The 20262-nt window shown below is 35.1% G+C and overlaps 1 protein-coding gene and 1 pseudogene across 1 annotated transcript in view; one reads left to right on the top strand and one right to left on the bottom strand.

Annotated features, from left to right (window-relative positions):
• The window catches only part of LOC140168212 (ankyrin repeat domain-containing protein 49 pseudogene), a 119883-nt pseudogene that overhangs the window by 14634 nt on the left and 84987 nt on the right, over positions 1-20262 (bottom strand).
• Positions 1-20262, top strand: part of LOC140168213 (uncharacterized) — an 88545-nt gene that overhangs the window by 8762 nt on the left and 59521 nt on the right. The window contains exon 3 of the mRNA XM_072191552.1: positions 19624-19712. Coding sequence (XP_072047653.1) covers positions 19624-19712 — 89 coding nt within the window. The remainder of the gene's footprint in view (positions 1-19623; positions 19713-20262) is intronic.

Here is a 20262-nt window from a genome sequence, read left to right as displayed (position 1 = left end):
ATTTAGCACAAGGGCATTTATTTTTAAAATTGTTTTTCTCAAGTAACAAGCAGTTTACTACCAAATTCATATGTGACAAAGAAAAAAAAGCTGTTTTTATAACAAAATCAACTCTAAAATGCTTAAAAATACAAGGAATATATAACTACATTCACCATTAAGGAAATGAATCGATGCTGCAGTACTTTCAAAACCACCATCGGAGCTATTTTCCCTGTGGAAGACATGACCTTAATCTCACACACAGGGAGTGTGAATTTCAAATGGGATTGCCTATAAATGGGTGCTCCGTTTGAAATCTGCACCCCCTGCATGGGAGATAAACGTCAAGTCTTCCATAGGGGGTGTAAGGATTTCATTTGGAATAGCCTAATTGGGCATTCTCAATACATACCTCTCTCATCCATGTTGTTGTGAATCAAAAGTACATCATCAGCATTACAAATCACACTTACTGTAGAAGTAGCCATTTTGGAACAATTGATATTTTATGCTTTGGTAATTTGTAATTTCTCTATTTGTTTTTAAATTGGCATTCTAAGCTTTCTTACCTTGACCTACATGTAAGGAATAGATTTTGGTGTTGTTGTTTTCAGGGTAGGTGCTTGAAATGCAAAAAATGTGAAAATAAATTTAGCACAAAACATTGACTTTTACCGTATTCATTTGCAGCTCAAGAAGTACTGTCTATTTACAAGAGTTCTGAATTTTAAAAAAATCATGCTTTTTCAGAGGTGCTATTTGTAAAACAGTGAAATTATACTCCAATATTGACAACAAATATGGGCTAACAATAACTTCATTTAAAAATGCAGACTCTCCAGAGGTACCACTTATAAAATATGGTGAAATTATACTCCAAAACTTACAAAGACTGTTGGCTAAGCATGTAATAGAAGTTCCACTTTACTTTCACTTTTTAAACATTACATTTTGCTTTTCAGAGCGTATTTTATTATTTTACATTCAGACAGTAGGGTAAATGACAAACATAGGCATGTTAAAGCCAAAATCTGTGTATTAAAGGCAAAATAAGACATTTTACATGAAACTCTAATGTCAACACTTAAGTAGAAACATTAGCTATATGTATTTGAATGTGGATTCTACTTTTTCAATACTTCTACTTTCCTTGTTTTTTGCCATATTTTGAATTTCAAAAGTACCTAATGAAAATTGTAACAACTTATCCTTCACTTCTAAGTAGTTTATCATGTTTATACACAATCTTGTTTTACACTTTTGCTAGGATCACTGAATGTGCCTTTAAACTTAGGAATTGAAATCAGAGAGTGTTATTTCAAGCACATCTAATTATGGTTTACAATTCAGACAGTAAACTTTAAAGGAAGTGTCCGACAATCACAACATTATGCCTTATATGTAAGAAAATTAATTATCAAGCATGAATAATGTAGTTTTATTTAAAACAAACTCATAGTGACCATAAAAACTATTAAAACATCCGTCTCTCAACACGCGAAATTCAAAATTCCCGGGCACAGAAATTGTCGAGTGCAATGACGTCCCAGTAATACAATGAAGGCTGACGACAATTGAGCACAAATAACCATTACATCATTGCACCTAGACAATTTCGGCACAGGAATTTTGAATATCGCATGTTGAGAGCCGACTGTTTTTATTCATTTTATGGTCAATATGAGTTTGTTTTAAATGAAACCATGTGATTCGTGCTTGATAATTATTTTTCTATAAGGCATAATGTTATGATTGCCGCAGACTCCCTTTAATGAGAAAATTTTTCTGAGAAAATTTTCCTATTAATGTTGACTGATTGAGGCTTATACTTCTATCCTTCAAATGAAATTCACTCTATTGACTTCTACACATAATCCCTGACATAATCATGATAATGGCAAAGCTGTTCAGTAAGGGTATGAATTTTGTTGCATATGTTGCCGCCTGAGCCTTTCATCATGATCTACATACAATCAAAGGCATCCCTGCCCTTTACATAATTCATGCAGCCATTGTTTGAAGGTGTGAAAGAGGCTACATTTTTCTGCAAAGGAAATCATGTCATCGGGCTATTCCAGTTGAAATCCATACACCCCCTGTGGAAAGCATGTCCTTAATCTTCCACACAGGGAGTGTGGATTTCAAATGGGGTTACCTGAAGGGGTGAGTCCATTTGAAATCTACACCCCCTGTGTGGAAGATTATAAAATAATGTCTTTCATAGGGGGTGTATGGATTTCAACTGGAATAACCCATTATATCACATCCAATTATATGCCTTAATATTCATTTGAAGTAGTCTGTGACAGAGGTTAATTCTGTTATTTCAGGACACCTTTTGTATATATTTTTACACAGTCTTTACATAATACATGCAAATAGTATATTGATTTCAGCTGACTGTGAAGGAGATTCCAAAGAGGATTTTGTTCCAGTTTTAACCTGTAGCTTTTTGCACAGTCTTTACATAACTTCATCATTGCACCTAACTAGGGCCTATGCAGAAATATTCATTGATAAAGTTTGTGATGGAGGTTAAATTTTGTTATATTTACCCCTTTTGTTTATGTTACCCCTTTTGTTTCTGTTACCCCTTTTGTTTCTGTTACCCCTTTTGTTTCTGTTACCCCTTTTGTTTCTGTTACCCCTTTTGTTTCTGTTACCCCTTTTGTTTCTGTTACCCCTTTTGTTTCTGTTACCCCTTTTGTTTCTGTTACCCCTTTTGTTTCTGTTACCCCTTTTGTTTCTGTTACCCCTTTTGTTTATGTTACCCCTTTTGTTTCTGTTACCCCTTTTGTTTCTGTTACCCCTTTTGTTTCTGTTCTTTTGTTTCTGTTACCCCTTTTGTTTATGTTACCCCTTTTGTTTCTGTTACCCCTTTTGTTTCTGTTACCCCTTTTGTTTCTGTTACCCCTTTTGTTTCTGTTACCCTATATATTTGTACACAGTCTCTGCATAATACTTGCAAAAGGTATATTGATTACAGCTGACTGTGAAGAGGTTCCAAAGAGTTTTTTCCCCAGTTTTAGCCTGTAGCATTTTGCACAGTCTTTATACATATCCTCATCATTGCATCTAACTATATGCAGAAATATTCATAGAAGTAAAACTTTGGCAGAGGTTAAATTTGGTTCTATTTTAGGAACCCTTCTTATCTCCAGGTTCTTATCCCATATACCTGTGCACAGTCTTCGCATAATACATGCAAATAGTATATTGATTTCAGCAGACTGTGAAGGAGACCCGGAAGAGGGTGTGTTTTTTTCTCAGGGAAGGAACTGATCTATAGTTTTCGCCTGTAGCTTTTTGCGCAGTCTACATAATATATGCAAACATACTATTGATTTCAGTGAGCAATTCAGGATTTATTAAGAGGTTACTCAAGAGGTTGAATAGAATGTTTAGAGGCTATGAACTGTCGTGCATTTCATTTTCTCGCTGTTAAATTGTCAACTGAACATTTGAAATGACATGTTTGATGACTAGAGACAGTGGACAGAGCGGTGCCACGGGGGGAATGGGGGAAATGCCCCAGTCAGAACTCTTGCCCCCCCTGTTGCCCCCCTCAAAAAAAAAAACCAAAATTACGAAAATTTCCACTTTTTGCAGAGTAATTTTGCACAAAATTTGTTGATTATGCCCCCCTGAAATTCACTTTACCCCCTAATGCCCCCCTCCCGCGAAAAATAAATCCTGGCGCCGCCACTGACTAGAGATGGGCTAATGACCTGAAGTGGATATTGATCACATTGGGCCCTTCCATTTGAAATCCACACTCCACCTGTGGAAGATGTTTAAAATAATTATCTTCCCAAAATCTTCAACATGGGGAGTGTGGACTTTAAATGGATTAGCATGCGTGCCAAAAACAAGAAGTCAAATCGTTATTTGATTTTACTGATTGAACCATTCTGGTTTGATGAACAGAACTTCACATTTACGCTCAACCGAAGATACGAATCATGACATAAATGTCATAGTTTGAGGATATATCCTCATCGACAACTGTAAGAAGAGTTAACATATTGACCTGAGAAAAAATTGTGAAATTGCTGCTCTTGGAGGAGCTGTGAATGTGTATTTGTATAAAACATTATGTTAGGCTTTAAAAAACAAGTTGGATTTGAAATGTGTTTTTTAATTCCTTATTATTTTAGAGTTGGATTTGGTAACATATGCCAAACATATGTTGTCAAGTTAATGCAGAGTATAAGTTAGATATGAAAATTATTAGTTTTAGGAAAATTGCAAACTGATTTTCATAGGATTTTTGTAAACAATGTATACGAAATAAATCTTTTGACAAAATTTGTTATTATTTTTTTGCTTAAAATATAATTATTTCTGGATTTCTCAAATATAAAAAAAAAATGTGATCAAAATATAATCATCTCAGAAAAATATGTTATGAACATGTACAAATTGTGCGTCTAATTTGAAATTTAGAATAATATTCAGCAAATTGCAACCTGTTTAATTGACACGATTATATTAACACAAAAGAATAGAAATTGATACAGTGTGAGTGCGTGACAAATGGCTCATTTAGATTAATTACTACAAATGTAAACCATAATATTTTTCTGGCATAAAATTGTTCAATTACAGCAAGAAATCACATTTTTTGCAGCATTAAATTTTCACACATTTGTAAAATCCTTCATTGCTTATTGTAAAATAATATAATGTTGGCACAAAAATTTCACAGTCTTACCAGTTAAGGTTAGCAACTATTTTAAACTGTTGCAGTTTGGTAGTTCACAGCATCTTGCGAATGGCAGTGAACTTTGGCAAAAATTGCATTAATCATTTCATAGCGAGTGTGTAGAAGAATTCCAATATCACTGTTGTAGGTCCTGTGGTTCTTGAGTTATATTTGTAAAGAGGGCTGAAACAACAACACTTTTATAAAATGTACATAACTCATTAACAAACTCATTAACAACAATAAATCAAACAAGTGTTTATGATTTGTAGAATGAACTTTTGCAAAACATTGAAGTGTTATTTTTCAATAGGCTAATATATATTGATTTAGATAATGAAAATAAATTTTTGTAAAAAATGTGTGAAATTTTCCATACACATAAATATTTGAATACTCTATCTGCATCAGTCTGCAATTGATACACATGCATTCATCATATTTAATGTGTAATTGATGTGACAACTCATTTGTTGTCAAGTTTAAAATTACATTGCTCTATTCCCGTTGAATCCATACATCCCGGGCCATTATGCACCCCCTGTAGAAGACATGACCGTATACACCCCCTTTAGAAGACATGACCTTAATCTCACACACAGGGGGTGTAGATTTTAAATGAACTCACCCATTCATAAGGTAACCCCATTTGAGATTCACACTCCCTGTGTGGAAGATTAAGGATGGTGTCTTCCACAGGGGGTGTATAGGTTTCAAATGGTACAGCCCATTGGATGAGATAGAGAAGATTATGTAAATAAATCTCTTTCATCACCCAATGATTGACATAGGTAATATGACGATCTATGTGTTTTTCTGCGAAAATGCTCACAGATGAGATTTAGAAAATATATTATGCTCTTATAATTTGCTTGTACTTTGCATTAAAATTGCAAAATTATGTGTAATTTGAGCAGGGTACTTTGTCCCTTTATGATCTCAACCAAATTTCATGTAAAGTGAAAGGTATCCTTTCCTTACATACCGTAAAATGGGGTAACTTTGGGCACTTTTCAGAGTTTTTAAACCACTGCTTCCAAACAAAACCAATTATATTTCTAATTAACTCTTTTTTGTGACATTAGGGTTCCCTTCTACACCTTGAAGTTGAAAAAGATTTTTAATAATTTTGTAAGGGTGCCCTAGGGGTTCAAAATGACCTGACCAAAGTTACCCCCCCTTTAGGGCAAATTTGGTCACAGTATTAATTCCATGAAGGAAAAAAAAAAAAAAAAAAATGATCTTCGCTGAATATGGGCAAGTTGTTGTTTTTTGTGACATTTGACACCTTGCAAAATTAATCAAACACACATCCTTGCTCACAAATATCGATTTTATTTTTCTGAAAAATGTAAAAACATGCTGATTTTTGGTCAAAATCCGCTTTTTTCAGTAAATTTCAAGGAAATTACACATGAGCGACTATTATTTCTTCCAAACATATTTCTTAACAAATTGACACCAAATATGACTAAAAACAATATTGCTGTACGAAAATATGACCATTTAAAAAAATATATTTGACCGACCAAAGTTACCCCGCTGACCGAAGTTACCCCATTTTACGGTAAATCTGAAAACAGATTTGAAATAAATGAAGCCGTTTTTGTGTGAGAGTGTTGGATTGGAGGGTATGTTTGGGGGTTGGTAGAGGTACTCTGTGTGTGTGCTTGTTACTGTGGTATTACACTTACAGGGCCAGTTATGTGCTACTCTGAAATGCATAGTATTGGGCCTGATGGTGTCTTGAAACAGATATTGTTTGATATTGGAGAAAATTTGATGAAAGATCCACTTTTTGTAAGGCCCAGGGTTTAAAAAAAACATGGTCAAGCAAGTTTTTCATTTGGAAAAGGTCCACCTTTTGGAAGTCCTAGATAGCTCATTGGTAGAAAACTCCAATTAACCAAAATGCCATGTTTCCAGATAGCAAAATGTTTCACATTCAAAAGAATAATAAATTAACTTTTGCAGTAAAAATAAATAGTTTCACAGTACTTGAAGCATGAAGGTCAGTAATCACAAATAGAATCAGGACAAAACTGGTATTTTTTATTGCACACCCTGTTTCACAAGCACTATACTTTTGATTCCAGTCATGCATGGCATCAGTTCCATTGCCTACCTCTACTGTGGTAGCATGTTCATTCTATTGTGTTGAAGTTCAAGTTCATAAATTTTAGGGATGTGCTTTGTGATAGTGATATAAAGACACAGCCTTCAGGTCTAGCTTCAGAGCATACCTAGCAGACAAACGTTATATAATACATGCACGTACAACACATTTTGATTTTAATTTTGTTCACCTTAAAGGGGCACTTCGTGATCCACAGCCTCATCCCCCACTTTTCTCAAAAAAAGTTGAGATTTTTATATCACTGGAAACCTCTGGCTACATAATGTTTATGTACAAAATATTTCTTGCAGATTAATTCGTTTTTAGCAAAGATATCGTGAAATTTGAATTTCGTTCTGGTGCACCAGAACAAAATTACAACGTATTGTCTATGGAGCAGCGTAATACACATAATCATGCATAACTCATAAGCGCTTAATATCGGAATCAACTGAAATTTTGGGAATATGCTTTTTTCGTGGATATGTACTGAAAAATGTCATAAAAAGAGGATGCTAGGATCACGAAATACTCCTTTAAGTTCAGTTTAGTAACATAGGTTTGGAAATTCCACATCCTCCAAAAAATTCTGCATACTGACCTGCCAGGCAGGTTTATTTTCCATAAGCTTCCTGCCATAACTCATTAAACAATTAATTTGCATAAAATCAGAGATTACTCGTAAACACTCGCATAAGGCTGGCTGAATCCGATTGGTAATTTGGAGTGATATTAGGGGCCGTCCATAATTTTCGCCATTTTCACTTACATTACAAAGCGTGACGTAACTTTTTACCCCCTCCCTCCCTCGAGTTACATTACAAATAAAATGGCGAAGAATTTTCACGAGTAAGAACAAAATTGAGATGTTGGGTTGGAGCTGAGGTTTAGAGTTTACGTTAAAGGTTCGATTAGGTTTAGGGTTAGGGTTATAGTGTCACAGGAGGATAGTGTTTTTACAGATAAGTTGAGAAATGCTAAAAAAACTTCCTTTTTAAACAATATTTTTATGAAAGCGAAAGCCATCAATAAATTAATATATATATATATAGCTTAAAATACAGCCCAAATCTAAACTAAATGGCTAATGCACTCCAAAATCTGCTGCACATCCTATACTCATAGGCCTACTCTCTTTTCCACTAAGAACCCCGGGATCACATCATATATAGGGGGAACCAGGGGAACATCTCTTTAGCATGTTTGGCCGTGTATGTTCATGTCTTTTGGGTGAATAGTGCACAATCCACACTAGAGCATTTGCTGCCATTGATCCTAGCGCAGATAGAAAAAAGCATTTTAGTATGAAATAAATTAAGCATAATGTAAAATATAGGACCACTGTGCATATTAGACTCAAAATTAAAGAGAAAATCATTATTTGCATGGCATGTTTATAGAAATTGTTAAAAAAAAATTGAACAATAAAATATTGGAAAATACCATAATTTTTCGCTTTCATTTTTTGTTTTTATTGCTTAAGCAAATCGCCATTTTTCTTACGTACACTAGCCCAGGATTTTTACCCCTCCTCCCTCTTACGTGACGCTTTTGTACGTAAGTGAAAATGGCGAAAATTATGGACGACCCCTTACAGGATCTGTTAGTTCCATCTAATCACTTTATCATTATATCAAATGCACCTGAGGAGAAAACTATCCTCTTTCATCCGTCATCTGCTAAATGCCTGATTTTTACAGTTTTGTTTAAAGTAATGTGTTCTAACATACAGTGCACAGGGGTGTGTAACATGAAGCAAGAAGAGACCATAATCTGTATATGTGATGCGATCAAGCAAAATCAGTCGGAACTCGGAAATATTGATTTTGAGATATAGCCATACAAAGGAAATATTTCCTTTTGTTTCCTACTGTTTTTGGAAACTCTCTAATTGCTCATATCTTTTGAACTGGTTCTTCAATTTCAATGCGGTTTTGTGCAACATGCAGCTTTGTAAATGCTTTTTACTATCCTACAAGAAACTGAAAATTTAATATTTCTGAGTTCCGACTGATTTTGCTTGATCGCATCACATATTTGTCATTTTACAGGAAAAGCATTTTTGTGTTTAAAAAGGGCATTTCGTGATCCACAGCATCATCCCCCAGGGCTGTCGCTAGGGGAATAGGGGTGTGACATCCCCCCATACACAATTTTTGTTGGCAAAAATTGACTGTTGTCGTTAAAACCATGTGATTGTCGGCAAATGTAGTGAAAGCTATGTGATTGTCGGCAAATTTTATAGGCTTATTCTTCACTTTTAAACTATTCATACACATTTCTAATATTTATATGCGTAATGGGTATCATTATTGCACTTTTAAACAGGTAAAAGCATTTCAATTATTAAATGCATTGGGAACAAGATCCGGTTTCTTTTTAATGTTGAGTAAGATCTATATTGTCCCGTTTTTGATGGTTATACAATATACATGCATGCCAAACATCAGGATAAAATAAGTTTTGTCATAAAAACCAGGTCTCTAAATGCGTATAATCTTACGTCAATGATATTTTATTATTGATAGCAATTTTTATATGTTTGTTAACTTTTGTTGTTTGAACAGGTTGTTTTGTTAAAAATGGTCTAAGAATAGTTCATCCATGTTTGATCTAAGGAACAAACTTAAACTTAAACTTAAACTTTGGAAAAATATTTGAAGAAAGCAAAAAGGAAAACAAAATGCCTAATATTATGTGACACATCATTGTGGAGTGAGATTCACTCTCCAGAATTTTCATCAGAGTTAATTTGTTCATCACTCCAAAAGGATGCATTGCTCATACAGCTGTTACGGTAGACTAATTCCATCATGAAATCTGTGTGTGATTTTAGGTGTTCTTGTTCTGCAAATCACTGTGAGTTCATTAATCCTTTTTGTGAATTTGGTTTTAGTATCCAAATTTTCATTAAGGGATCTAAAATGAGCATTTATTGCGTTTCGACAGTATTTTTTGTGGAACATGAGAGCACCTCAGACCTATCAATTGCATTCTGAATCTGAAGCATGTCTTTCTGATATCAAATAATTTTCATTTTTGAAAATCACAAAATAATACAAATTTTATGACAAATTATAAAAATTTGATATTTTTCAAATTTTGATATATAACAGTACTCAAAGTAAATTATATAAATCTAATGATATATTCTTAAAGTGTATGTAGCAGGGAGGAAAAGCCGACGGTCAATTGAAAATTTTGACCTTTCATATTGAAGATATGGATTTTTTTCCCAAAAGACCTAATTTTTTTGGTGTTTTGGGAAAAAAATCCATATCTTCAATACTGAAAAGGTCAAAATTTTCAATTGATCGTCGGGTTTTCATCCCACCTACATACACTTTAAGTATAAATCATCAGATTTATAAAGTTTACTTCAAGTACTGTTAAATATCAAAATATCAATTTTAATCATTTGCCATAAAATGTGTATTACATTGCAATTTCAAAAAATTATATGATATCAGAAGGACATTCTTCGTATTTAGAATGCAATTCGATATGTCTGATGTGCTCTAATGTCCCACAATAAATACTGTCCAAACATTCATACCCCACCCCTTAATTGTGCAGAATATTGTGATGTCAAAATCTCAACCTGCTCTGGAGAAGTGCTTCATTTGCTTGCCTAGGTTCGCATATATCATCCAGCAGATATTATAAGAATACATCAACCAATTTTTTCTTTGCAGATTGAATTGGTTAATTGCTTCCTTCCTAATAATTTATTTTTGTTCTCATCAAGGTTAATGGATAATTACATTTGTGTCCTCATAATGAGCCTGCATTTACACTCTAAAAACATGTGTTAATATAAATTAACACTGTTTGAGCAACACTTTTTTAACACTTGTACCTTTAGTAACACATAATTTTATTAAAATGTCAAAAATTAACACTTTTATAACACTTCCATTTATTTGAAGATAAATGTTTTTAATTTTTCACCCTTTTATTACACTATTTGAATATTCATGTGCTATAATTTTAACACTCATAACTTTGAACATTTCTGTTAAAATATTGTAACACTTTATCATGTTAACACGGCTTCACTAACATATAAAGTGTTATAAATTTGAACCGAAATGTTCAAAGTTTAACAGAAATATTTAAATTTTCATATGTGAACATGTAGTGTGCATAGTGTAACACGATTGTTCAAAATTCAACATTTTTATATTAAAATTAGGGTGAAAGTGTTAAATGTTAATAGAATTATAGGTTGCATGAAGGTGTTAAGTGTTAAAAAGGTGTTGCTAAAAGACTGTCTATATAATATATAAGCACTTGTTTTTAGAGTGTGCAAGTCCAGCTTTAACGAACCTGGCTTTAACGAGCCAGCCGGGGAAAACAAATTCATAAGTGCTCTAATTTTACATACTACTTGTAAACCTTAAAAGCTATACTTGTATTAACCATTTATGTACAGATTTGTATGATGAGTGTTGTCCATAACTCTCAAACTTGAAAATAAAACTGGTAAAGAGTATTTTTGCTTTAATGCATGAAAATTGCAATGTAATAAGTACATACATGCCTAGTCATCAGTGGTTCTTGAGATAGACATGTGCCAGTGCATTCAAATAAGTTCAAACATGCCTAGTACTGGTTTGGTAGTTTCTTAAGAGCAGATATCTGAGTGCATGTAATGGGCTATTCCAGTTGAAATCCATACACCCCCTATGGAAGACATGATCTTAATCTTCCACACAGGGAGTGTGAATTTTACATGAACGGATGACTCCATTTGAAATTCACACTCCCTGTGTGGGAGATTAAGGCCATGTCTTCCATAGGGGGTGTATGGATTTCCCGATGGATTTCAACTGGAATAGCCCAACGCAGGTGTCACCTTCATGTAAGTGTCACCAAATGTTTATATCACTAATCTAGCACTAATTCAAACCCTAAACTCTAACCCTAAACCCTAAAACCAAACCTTAGAATTCATGATAATCCTTGCATGAAGGTAGATACCCAATGGAAGCGATGTGTGCAAAACATATAGATGAATCCAATTTTACGCATTCCTACACCTCAATGGCAGCCAAAGCTGGGTCCCTGTCGGCTCCATCTCGCCTAAAATGTGAAATGATGCGGCCTTGGAGGGTATTTTAAACTGCATTCTATCACCCATGTTACATGTAGACAAAAGAATGATGACAGTTTACAACACAAAAGAATCTAACATCAAATTTTAAGCGGCTTTAATCCACCCAATTGGGCAGTCACAACACCAGTTAGATGCTGCGGGGACCCAATAATGGCCGACCAAATTCTGACCATGACTTGGCTCGTTGGATTCGTCTATATCAAGCATCTGTCTTTGATTGAGTTCTTTGATTTGTTTTCATGCAATGTCCTCAATCTTACCTACCCAAGGGCTTTTATTAATTACAAACAAGGCGGCACTGAATTACTGTGAAACTGGAATTTTTCACAGGGTATATATTTTCGAAATAAATGTAAAACAAAAAATGTTTGCAATTTATTTTGAATGACAGAAGTGGAGTAAAAAAAACTAGAAACCACCGTTGTGTTTGACCAAACACGAATATCTATGCCCGTGACCACACCTAACCCCCTTCCCCTATTTACAAACGAAAACTTGGTGAGCACCATGCGAAAGCCCTTGTTTTAAGCTTTCATTTGATATACATGTAATGCTCATAACACCAGACTGGCTCCACACTCTCTCTAATACCCTACCAACCCTTCACTCTCTTTTATACCCCATCAGACCACCACTCTCTATCTAAAAGACCACCAGACTGGATCACACTCTCTCTAAAAAGTAATACCCCACCCCTCAACCAAACACACCCCTTGTCCCATCATGACAACCTTTTGAGGTGGTCCAAGGAACCAAAATCAAAGTCAGACACATTCCCTTTTCAGGGAGTTTTTGTCAAGTGATCAGTTGTTGGGCGAGAACAGCGCGGCATTGCTCGCCATTTGCGCTGGGTTTTGACATACATATTGGTCACAGCGTTGCAGAAAATAATCGTGCTGTCTATATACTCGGGAAATTACAGAGGCGATAGTGTTCATGAAAATTTGTAATTATTACTTCATTTTGATATCTAATCAGTGCTATAATGTCATTTTAGGCAGCAATGTGTTTGTACTAAAAGAAATAATAAAACCTGTTGTTGTAGAACTAGAATTACTTGTATGCAAATCCGAAAGTTGCAACAGATTATTTTCATTTCTTTGTTTGTCAAGCATGATTGCTAGTTTTTACGTAACGTTAGGCATAAGGTACATTTTGTACCACTAGGGCGTAAACAGATTAATTTACCGTGCCAACTGATAGTCGGTCAGCGAATTAACTATTCACACACGAATTTATTTGTCAACCTCACAGTCAATTAATTTATGTCAACATGCGGTCCTTTTTCGCCAGCTAAGAGCTAGCTGTCTAATTCGGAGATCGTCTTTGTTTGCTAAAGAGATTTATTAGGGAACAAACCAAAAGATCGATGACGTCCTATAAACGAAACTAGTTTTGTTTAGGGGGGAGGGGTAAAAATACTCGATTACGTTTGTACAAAAACATCGGTCTGAAAAATGTGTCATTATTATTATTATGTCAAAACTTTCAACATTTCATTATTAAGTTTCTGGCAGGTAGATGTGAAGGGGTCGGCTGAGACACGCAACTAGTTACGTTTATAGGACGTCATCGATCTTTTGGTTTGTTCCCATACTGGGTACTAGCATTGGTTTGAATTACTTTTATGAACTTTTACGGTGAAAATATATGCAAGACCTGATATTCGATTTGTATGAAAATGAGAGTATGTTTGGCCGTTTCAACGAATGAAAACGAGTGAGAATTTCAAAAGTTATGGTTTGAAGGAAATATGACATTAAAAGTTATATGCCAGGCCTATAATTATTTCCACAGCATATCAACGAATAAAATCTATGGTTATAATCAGCGTTCTTACATTTGCAGACCTCCTGGAGACCATCACCTTGGTTTCATTATCATTGAGGTATATGACTTTTTATTTTTTCGGAGAAGAGCAGGTAGGGCAACTACTTGATTATATTTCTACATGTTCATACTACATACTCTGAAAATTTTAGAAAATTTACACGAGTCCGTTTTTTTAAATCACATTTTGTTCCTAAAATGGGGTTATAAGCGCCCTCAACGGGCACTCTCTCCATAGGGCTACATGTAAAGACCAGTTATAGACAAATGGCCCTAAAATAAAAGCGGACTCATGCGAATTTCCTCAAATTTTGCATATGATGTAGATTTAACATCTGGAATGTAATGCAAGTGATGTCGTTGCTGCTCTTCTAAATTCATTTTTAAAATGTCCGCCCCAGACCAAGGTGACCAGCACAGCATGAGATGCGAGTGTATTGATACATGATTAAAACATAGACCCTATTTCCAGGGTCTATGATTAAAACCTTTATGGACGTAAAAGTCAAAGTAACAATATCCTATATCCTGTATCGTTTTATGGATAAAAATGACTCAAAATGTCATTAATGAAATAATTGATTTCTTAAACATCAGTTTTGATTTTTCAACGGGAAAAATCCGATTCAATTTCAGGGCCTCAGGGCCTATCTACGATATGGCCATAATTTATACATGTAGGCCTATTGAACAATATACACCCATTGCACTAAGCCAAAAAAGAAACTTATAATTTTTCACAAGGTCGTATCTTAAAATCCTGTCCACCAAAATTAACCAAAATTACACACAGGATTGCCTCAATACTCTACTCTAAACACATGTCAGTAACTAAGCAGTTGTCCAACTGACATAATAGCAAAATGTACTGATATGGAACAGCTTCCTGGACCATATTCACAGCCCTATTGGTACTAAGCAAACGAAATGTGTGAGAACGGCATCTTGACTCACAGGTCACAAACTTACCAACAGATACAAACAGATCACAAACTTACCAGGATCATCATGTCACATGTCCAAACAAATAATGAAGTCCTTTAGTAACGGGTATGTCCACCGTGCGCTTCTCATGCTTCCATCCAAGTTTCTGATGATATCCTGGGGAAGATTGTCCCATGCTTCCTGTCACTAAAGGACTTCATTATTTGTTTGGACATGTGACATGATGATCCTGGTAAGTTTGTTTTGACTCTCTTTAATGTTTTTAACTTAATGTTGTTAAAATTGTTGGCTGTGACCTGTGATTCAAAATGCCATTCTCACAGATTTCTTTTGCTGGGTGCCAATAGGGCTGTGAACGTGGTTCAGGAAGTTGTTCCATATCAGTGCATTTTGCGGTTGTGTCAGTTGACCAACTGGTTGCTTACTGACATGTGTTTAGAGTAGAGTATTGAGGCAATCCTGTGTGTAATTTTAGTTCATTTTGATGGACAGGATTTTAAGATATGACCTTGTGAAAAATTATAAGTTTCTTTTTTGGCTTAGTCTATTATAAATATGTAGGTAAACAAATGAATTATTGTATTATTCTATCAATTATAAATAAAATGACTAAAGTGAATCCACCTTTTTTCATTTGATCATGTTGATTATTAAATAATTATGATGGCATTCAACAAAATGATTAAAGAGAAAACACACAATGCAGACCATAGAATTCATTATACGTGGCCGGCCTTATCACTTGGTACACCGTAGCTCACCAATCTGAAAGCCTGTTTTAATCACAATGGTCAGAATTAAATAGTCAAAATGATTAGACAAATAGGCTACACTGTCCATACACTGTACAGTCTCATTGCAAGATCATTATGATCGATGCGAATTATAGAAACAGTTCAAACAATAAAATTACTACATCTTTATCTTGACACTTCCTCATTTGCTCGCCCTGTTCCTTTTTAAAGGAATTTTTATCTTGACGTATGATTCAGACCATTATTATTGCAAACACAGGTAGCTAACAAAACACTACCTATTACGCTACACTATGTTAATAGGTCGTACTTATTTTGCTTTTTAAAGCCTTTAGACTTAGACCTCTGGGGATGCGGCTAATATAGAATACACCAAATGTCATGGGTCATCATTGTACCAAGTATGAACCCTGAGGGCGCTGTAGTTTTTGAGCTAGAGCTGTTTGAAATTTTACACATATTGCTCACTGTAACCCATGACCTTTGCCCTCTGGGGCCGATGTTACTGCAGAAAATATCTAAGGGTCATGGGCCATCATTGTACCAAGCATGAACCCTGAGGGCGCTATAGTTCTTGAGCTAAAGCGGTTTTAAATATTTACACATATTGCTCCCTGTAGCCTGTGACCTTTGACTTCTGGGGTCGTGGCTACCATAAGTTACTTCTAAGGGTCATGTGCCATCATTATACTAAGTATGAACCCTGAGGGCGCTATAGTTCTTGAGCTAGAGATGTTTCAAATTTTACCTATTTTGCCCCCTGTAGCCCATGACCTTTGACCTCTGGGGTCGAGGGTACCATAGGAAATTTTTAGGGGTCATGGGCCATCATTGTACCAAGTATGGGCCCCGAGGCTACTTTGGTTCTTGAGCTAGAGGAGTGCAAAGGGAGCGTGAGAAGAAGAAGGAGGAGAAGGAGAAGTCGAAGACTAAACACAACAAATACAATATCTATGCCCGTTGCACGGGCATAGATAATCACATTATCTGAGCGGTTTTTATTTGACCAGAGCTGGCCTTTATTAAAAGGGATCACCTGGGGGCTGTACCATATATAGATATTGGCCCCATAGAATACGGGGTAAATAAATACACACATCATACTGCAAAAATTGATTTAAGGGTAAATCCGGAATAAAACGGTCAATGGATTCAAGACTGTTTTATTCTATATATTGCTGTCACCAACCATTTGTTATTTTCAGCATTTATGTTTAACCAAATTTTAGGGTAATTTTGAGATCTTTGCCAACCCCCTCCCCAAATAAATTCCAGTGCCTTCACTGTGCAACAATATTACAGTAAAAGGTGAACAACTTTTATAAGATGCAGACCTTTATCAAACAAAGTATGTTTATACAAAATGTAGTGAAAAGCTAGTGGCACAAAAAACTAGGTTTTCAGATCAGATAATACTCCATCACATGAATACACAGCTCCTTAGCCCACGGTCATGTTCAGAGTGACCACATAATTCAACTTACATCCGTGCATTACATGTAAACAGGTTAATGCTGTAATGTACTGTGTTTTATTTAAGAAACTGTATGATGCATAATAAAATAATATCCTTCGAAAAGCGACCACCACATTACTCCCAATTCCAGAAAAATACAGCACTATTGGAAATATCCCATTTTCCCCCAAAAAACAATGCTAAATCCTCATCCTTTTGTAAGAACTAACTGGCAATCAAGCTAAAATTTTGATATTTTTGTAATTTGAGAAAAAATGGGGCAAAATATGTTTACATGTTTTCTTACAATTACAGTCACAAAATTCAAAGACTTGGCACAAGTAGAAGCATTCAAAATCTTGAGTATGGGCTACGAGTTTGCTCGTAATTTCAATATTTATCTTAAGTTTGTTAACTGGTTTTAAGAAAATTTTAAAAATTCTGTTTCCAAAATTTAGAATGTATGTCTTTGGGCTTGATTTTCACAGCATACAAAACACTCTAAAGTGCATGTTTTTCCCCTTATTACCACATTTGACCAAATTTGTTTTTGCTAATTAGTTGCAATTAAAGGATTAGGTTTGGGCTATGTTTCATTTGGCAAAACAGGATACTATATACTTAATCCCAAACAATTAGTGCTGTATTTTTCTGGAACTGCGAGTAGAGACCATCATATTGACCTAGGGATGATTCAATAATCAGTTGTTCTAATACATGTGTAAACAACTTGTTATGAAGTGTATGCTTAATCAGGAGAAACAGTGTGATGCATACTAATAAAATAACAAAGACTGCTGTGCAGTCAATATGCTGACTGCTGACTGCTGTTTGTTTGTGCAATAACTGATGTACGCAATGTTTTTTAAAGCTTTCAGCTATCTACTTTAGACAGCAGGTGCATCTAATATAAACTGAGCTCAAAAAGAAACTTATAATTTTTTACAACTTGTGAATCACAAGGTCATATCTTAAAATACTGTCAATCAAAATGAACCAAAATTACACACAGGATTACCTTAATACTCTAGTCAAAACACATGTCAGTAACCAAGCAGTTTCCAACTGACACAACAGCAAAATGCACTGTCATGGGACAGCTTCCTGGACTTTCTTCACTTTCACAGCCCAACATTTGGCACCCAGGACAAAAAATCTTGAGAATGCACACAAGATCCTTGCACAGATGATAAAACGGTGCTGCTTTCTGCTTTTCATACACTTTTTTCATGAAACAGGGCTGGGCTGTGAATGTGGTCCAGGAAGCTGTCCAATGTCAGTGCATTTTGCTGTTGTGTCAGTTGGATAACTGCTTGGTTACTGACATGTGTTAAGAGTAGAGTATTGAAGTAAATCTGTGTGTAATTTTTGTTCAATTTGATGGACAGGATTTCAAGATATGACCTTGTGAAAAATTATAAGTTTCTTTTTGAGCTCAGTTTAGATAGCAGCTTTGCTATGCAATGACAATTTGTCCAGCTATAATACAGTACAGTACAGTACAGTACAGTATTACAGTGAATAATGATCTACCACCTCACCCATTATTTATATTTTTACTCCCTCTGTCACACACATTTGGGTGTAAATGATACTGAATTACTCTTTATTTCTTATTCTATTACCCCCACGACCCATTATTCAAAATCGCGCACTGTGATTTGTTGAAACGCGTCACGTGAAAGACCATTAATTAGCAATAAAGTGACCAGGGCAACAAACTTTTTTGTTCTACTCGCATCACAGTGCACAGCAAAGCGCGATGCAGTATATTAGCGTCGTTACGCATTCTACGCAAAACATTACGCTTGGTTACGCATTCTGCAATACTCGCTATCACTTATGCTTTGGCTACACGTAGGCGCTCCACCTTGAGGTAAACAACTTGAAATATTTGTGCAAAAACCTCGGCAGTAAAAGCGTTTAAATAATGGGTTCGCCGCGCCTCACCCATTATTTACGTTTTACTGCCTCCGACACATTATTTGCGTGTAAAGGATAATGCATTACCCTTTATTTCTTAAATTGACATAATGTGGAAATGATTCAGCTATCTACTGGAGATAGCAATTTGTATTGCAATGAATAATAATGCTATCTACTGTAGATAATAAATATTGTGTATCAAATAACCTATGCTGTTAATGTTAAATTGTTTCTGATAGCTACTAATATTAAAACTAATGTGGAAATGATTCAGCTATCTACAGGAGATAGCAATACTCATGTATTGTAAAGAATAATCATGGTATCTACTGTAGATAGCAATTATTGTGTATCAGATAACGCATGCTGTTAAATTGTTCTTGATATCTACTATATTGAACTAATGTAGAAATGATTCAGCTATCTACTGGAAATTGCAATAGTCATGATTGCAATAAATGATTATGCTATCTACTGTAGATAGCAAATATCATGTTTCAGATCTACTGTAGATTACAATTATTGTATGCAGAAAATTTATTTGCTAAGTACTGTGTATCTGTACTGCAGGTAGCAAATGCACTGTATTGCAAGAAATCATGCTATCTACTGTAGATAGCAAATATTATGTTTTTGGATATGCTTCAATTTTACAGGAGGTAGCAAGCTTACCACGTGCTACATTTAACATTAACATGATATTTTATTTTAGTGAAAGAATTAATAGAATTTACTATCAACATTTTGTTAAGCTAGCAACCTTATTTGTTTATTTTCCCTCCCCTACAGCTGTAACCATCCTCAACTACATCCTGATTGGTATGCATGGCGTTGTTATGGTAGTACTGGCACTCATCTTGTTTATCAGTGCATTCTGTGTAAGTAAATAATACTATTCCAATTGAAACCCATACACCCTCTGTTGAAGACATGACCTTAATATCCCACACAGAGGGTGTAGATTTCAAATGGAGCCACCCATTCAGGTATTCCCCAAATTGAAATTCACACCCCCTATGTGGAAGATTATCTGAGTTTGTTAATGTGCATGTAATCTGCTGTTCCAGTTAAAATCCATACACCCCCTATAGAAGACATGACCTTAATCTTCAACACACAGAGTAAGATTTTCAAATGGAGTTACCTGAATGGGTGGCTACATTTGAAATTGATACTCCCTGTGTGGAAGATTAAGGTCATGTCTTCCATAGGGGGTGTATGGATTTCAACTGGAACAGCCTACTACTGACCTACTAAGAGGTATAATTGCCACAATTTGTGCAAGTCCCAAGGTACGGCAAGGCATGCAAATGTGCTAATTTTTGTGAGTGTAATTTGCCGATTTTTAACTACTTCCCTTGTTCTTGAATATATAAATTCGTCGGTCGCAATAGTGGCGTACGTGCAGGACAAATGCAAAATACATTT

Source organism: Amphiura filiformis, chromosome 13 (genome assembly GCF_039555335.1).
Source record: "Amphiura filiformis chromosome 13, Afil_fr2py, whole genome shotgun sequence".
Lineage (NCBI taxonomy): Eukaryota > Metazoa > Echinodermata > Ophiuroidea > Amphilepidida > Amphiuridae > Amphiura > Amphiura filiformis.
Note: the sequence above shows the minus strand (reverse complement) of the source record. Positions and strands in the feature narration are given on the sequence as shown.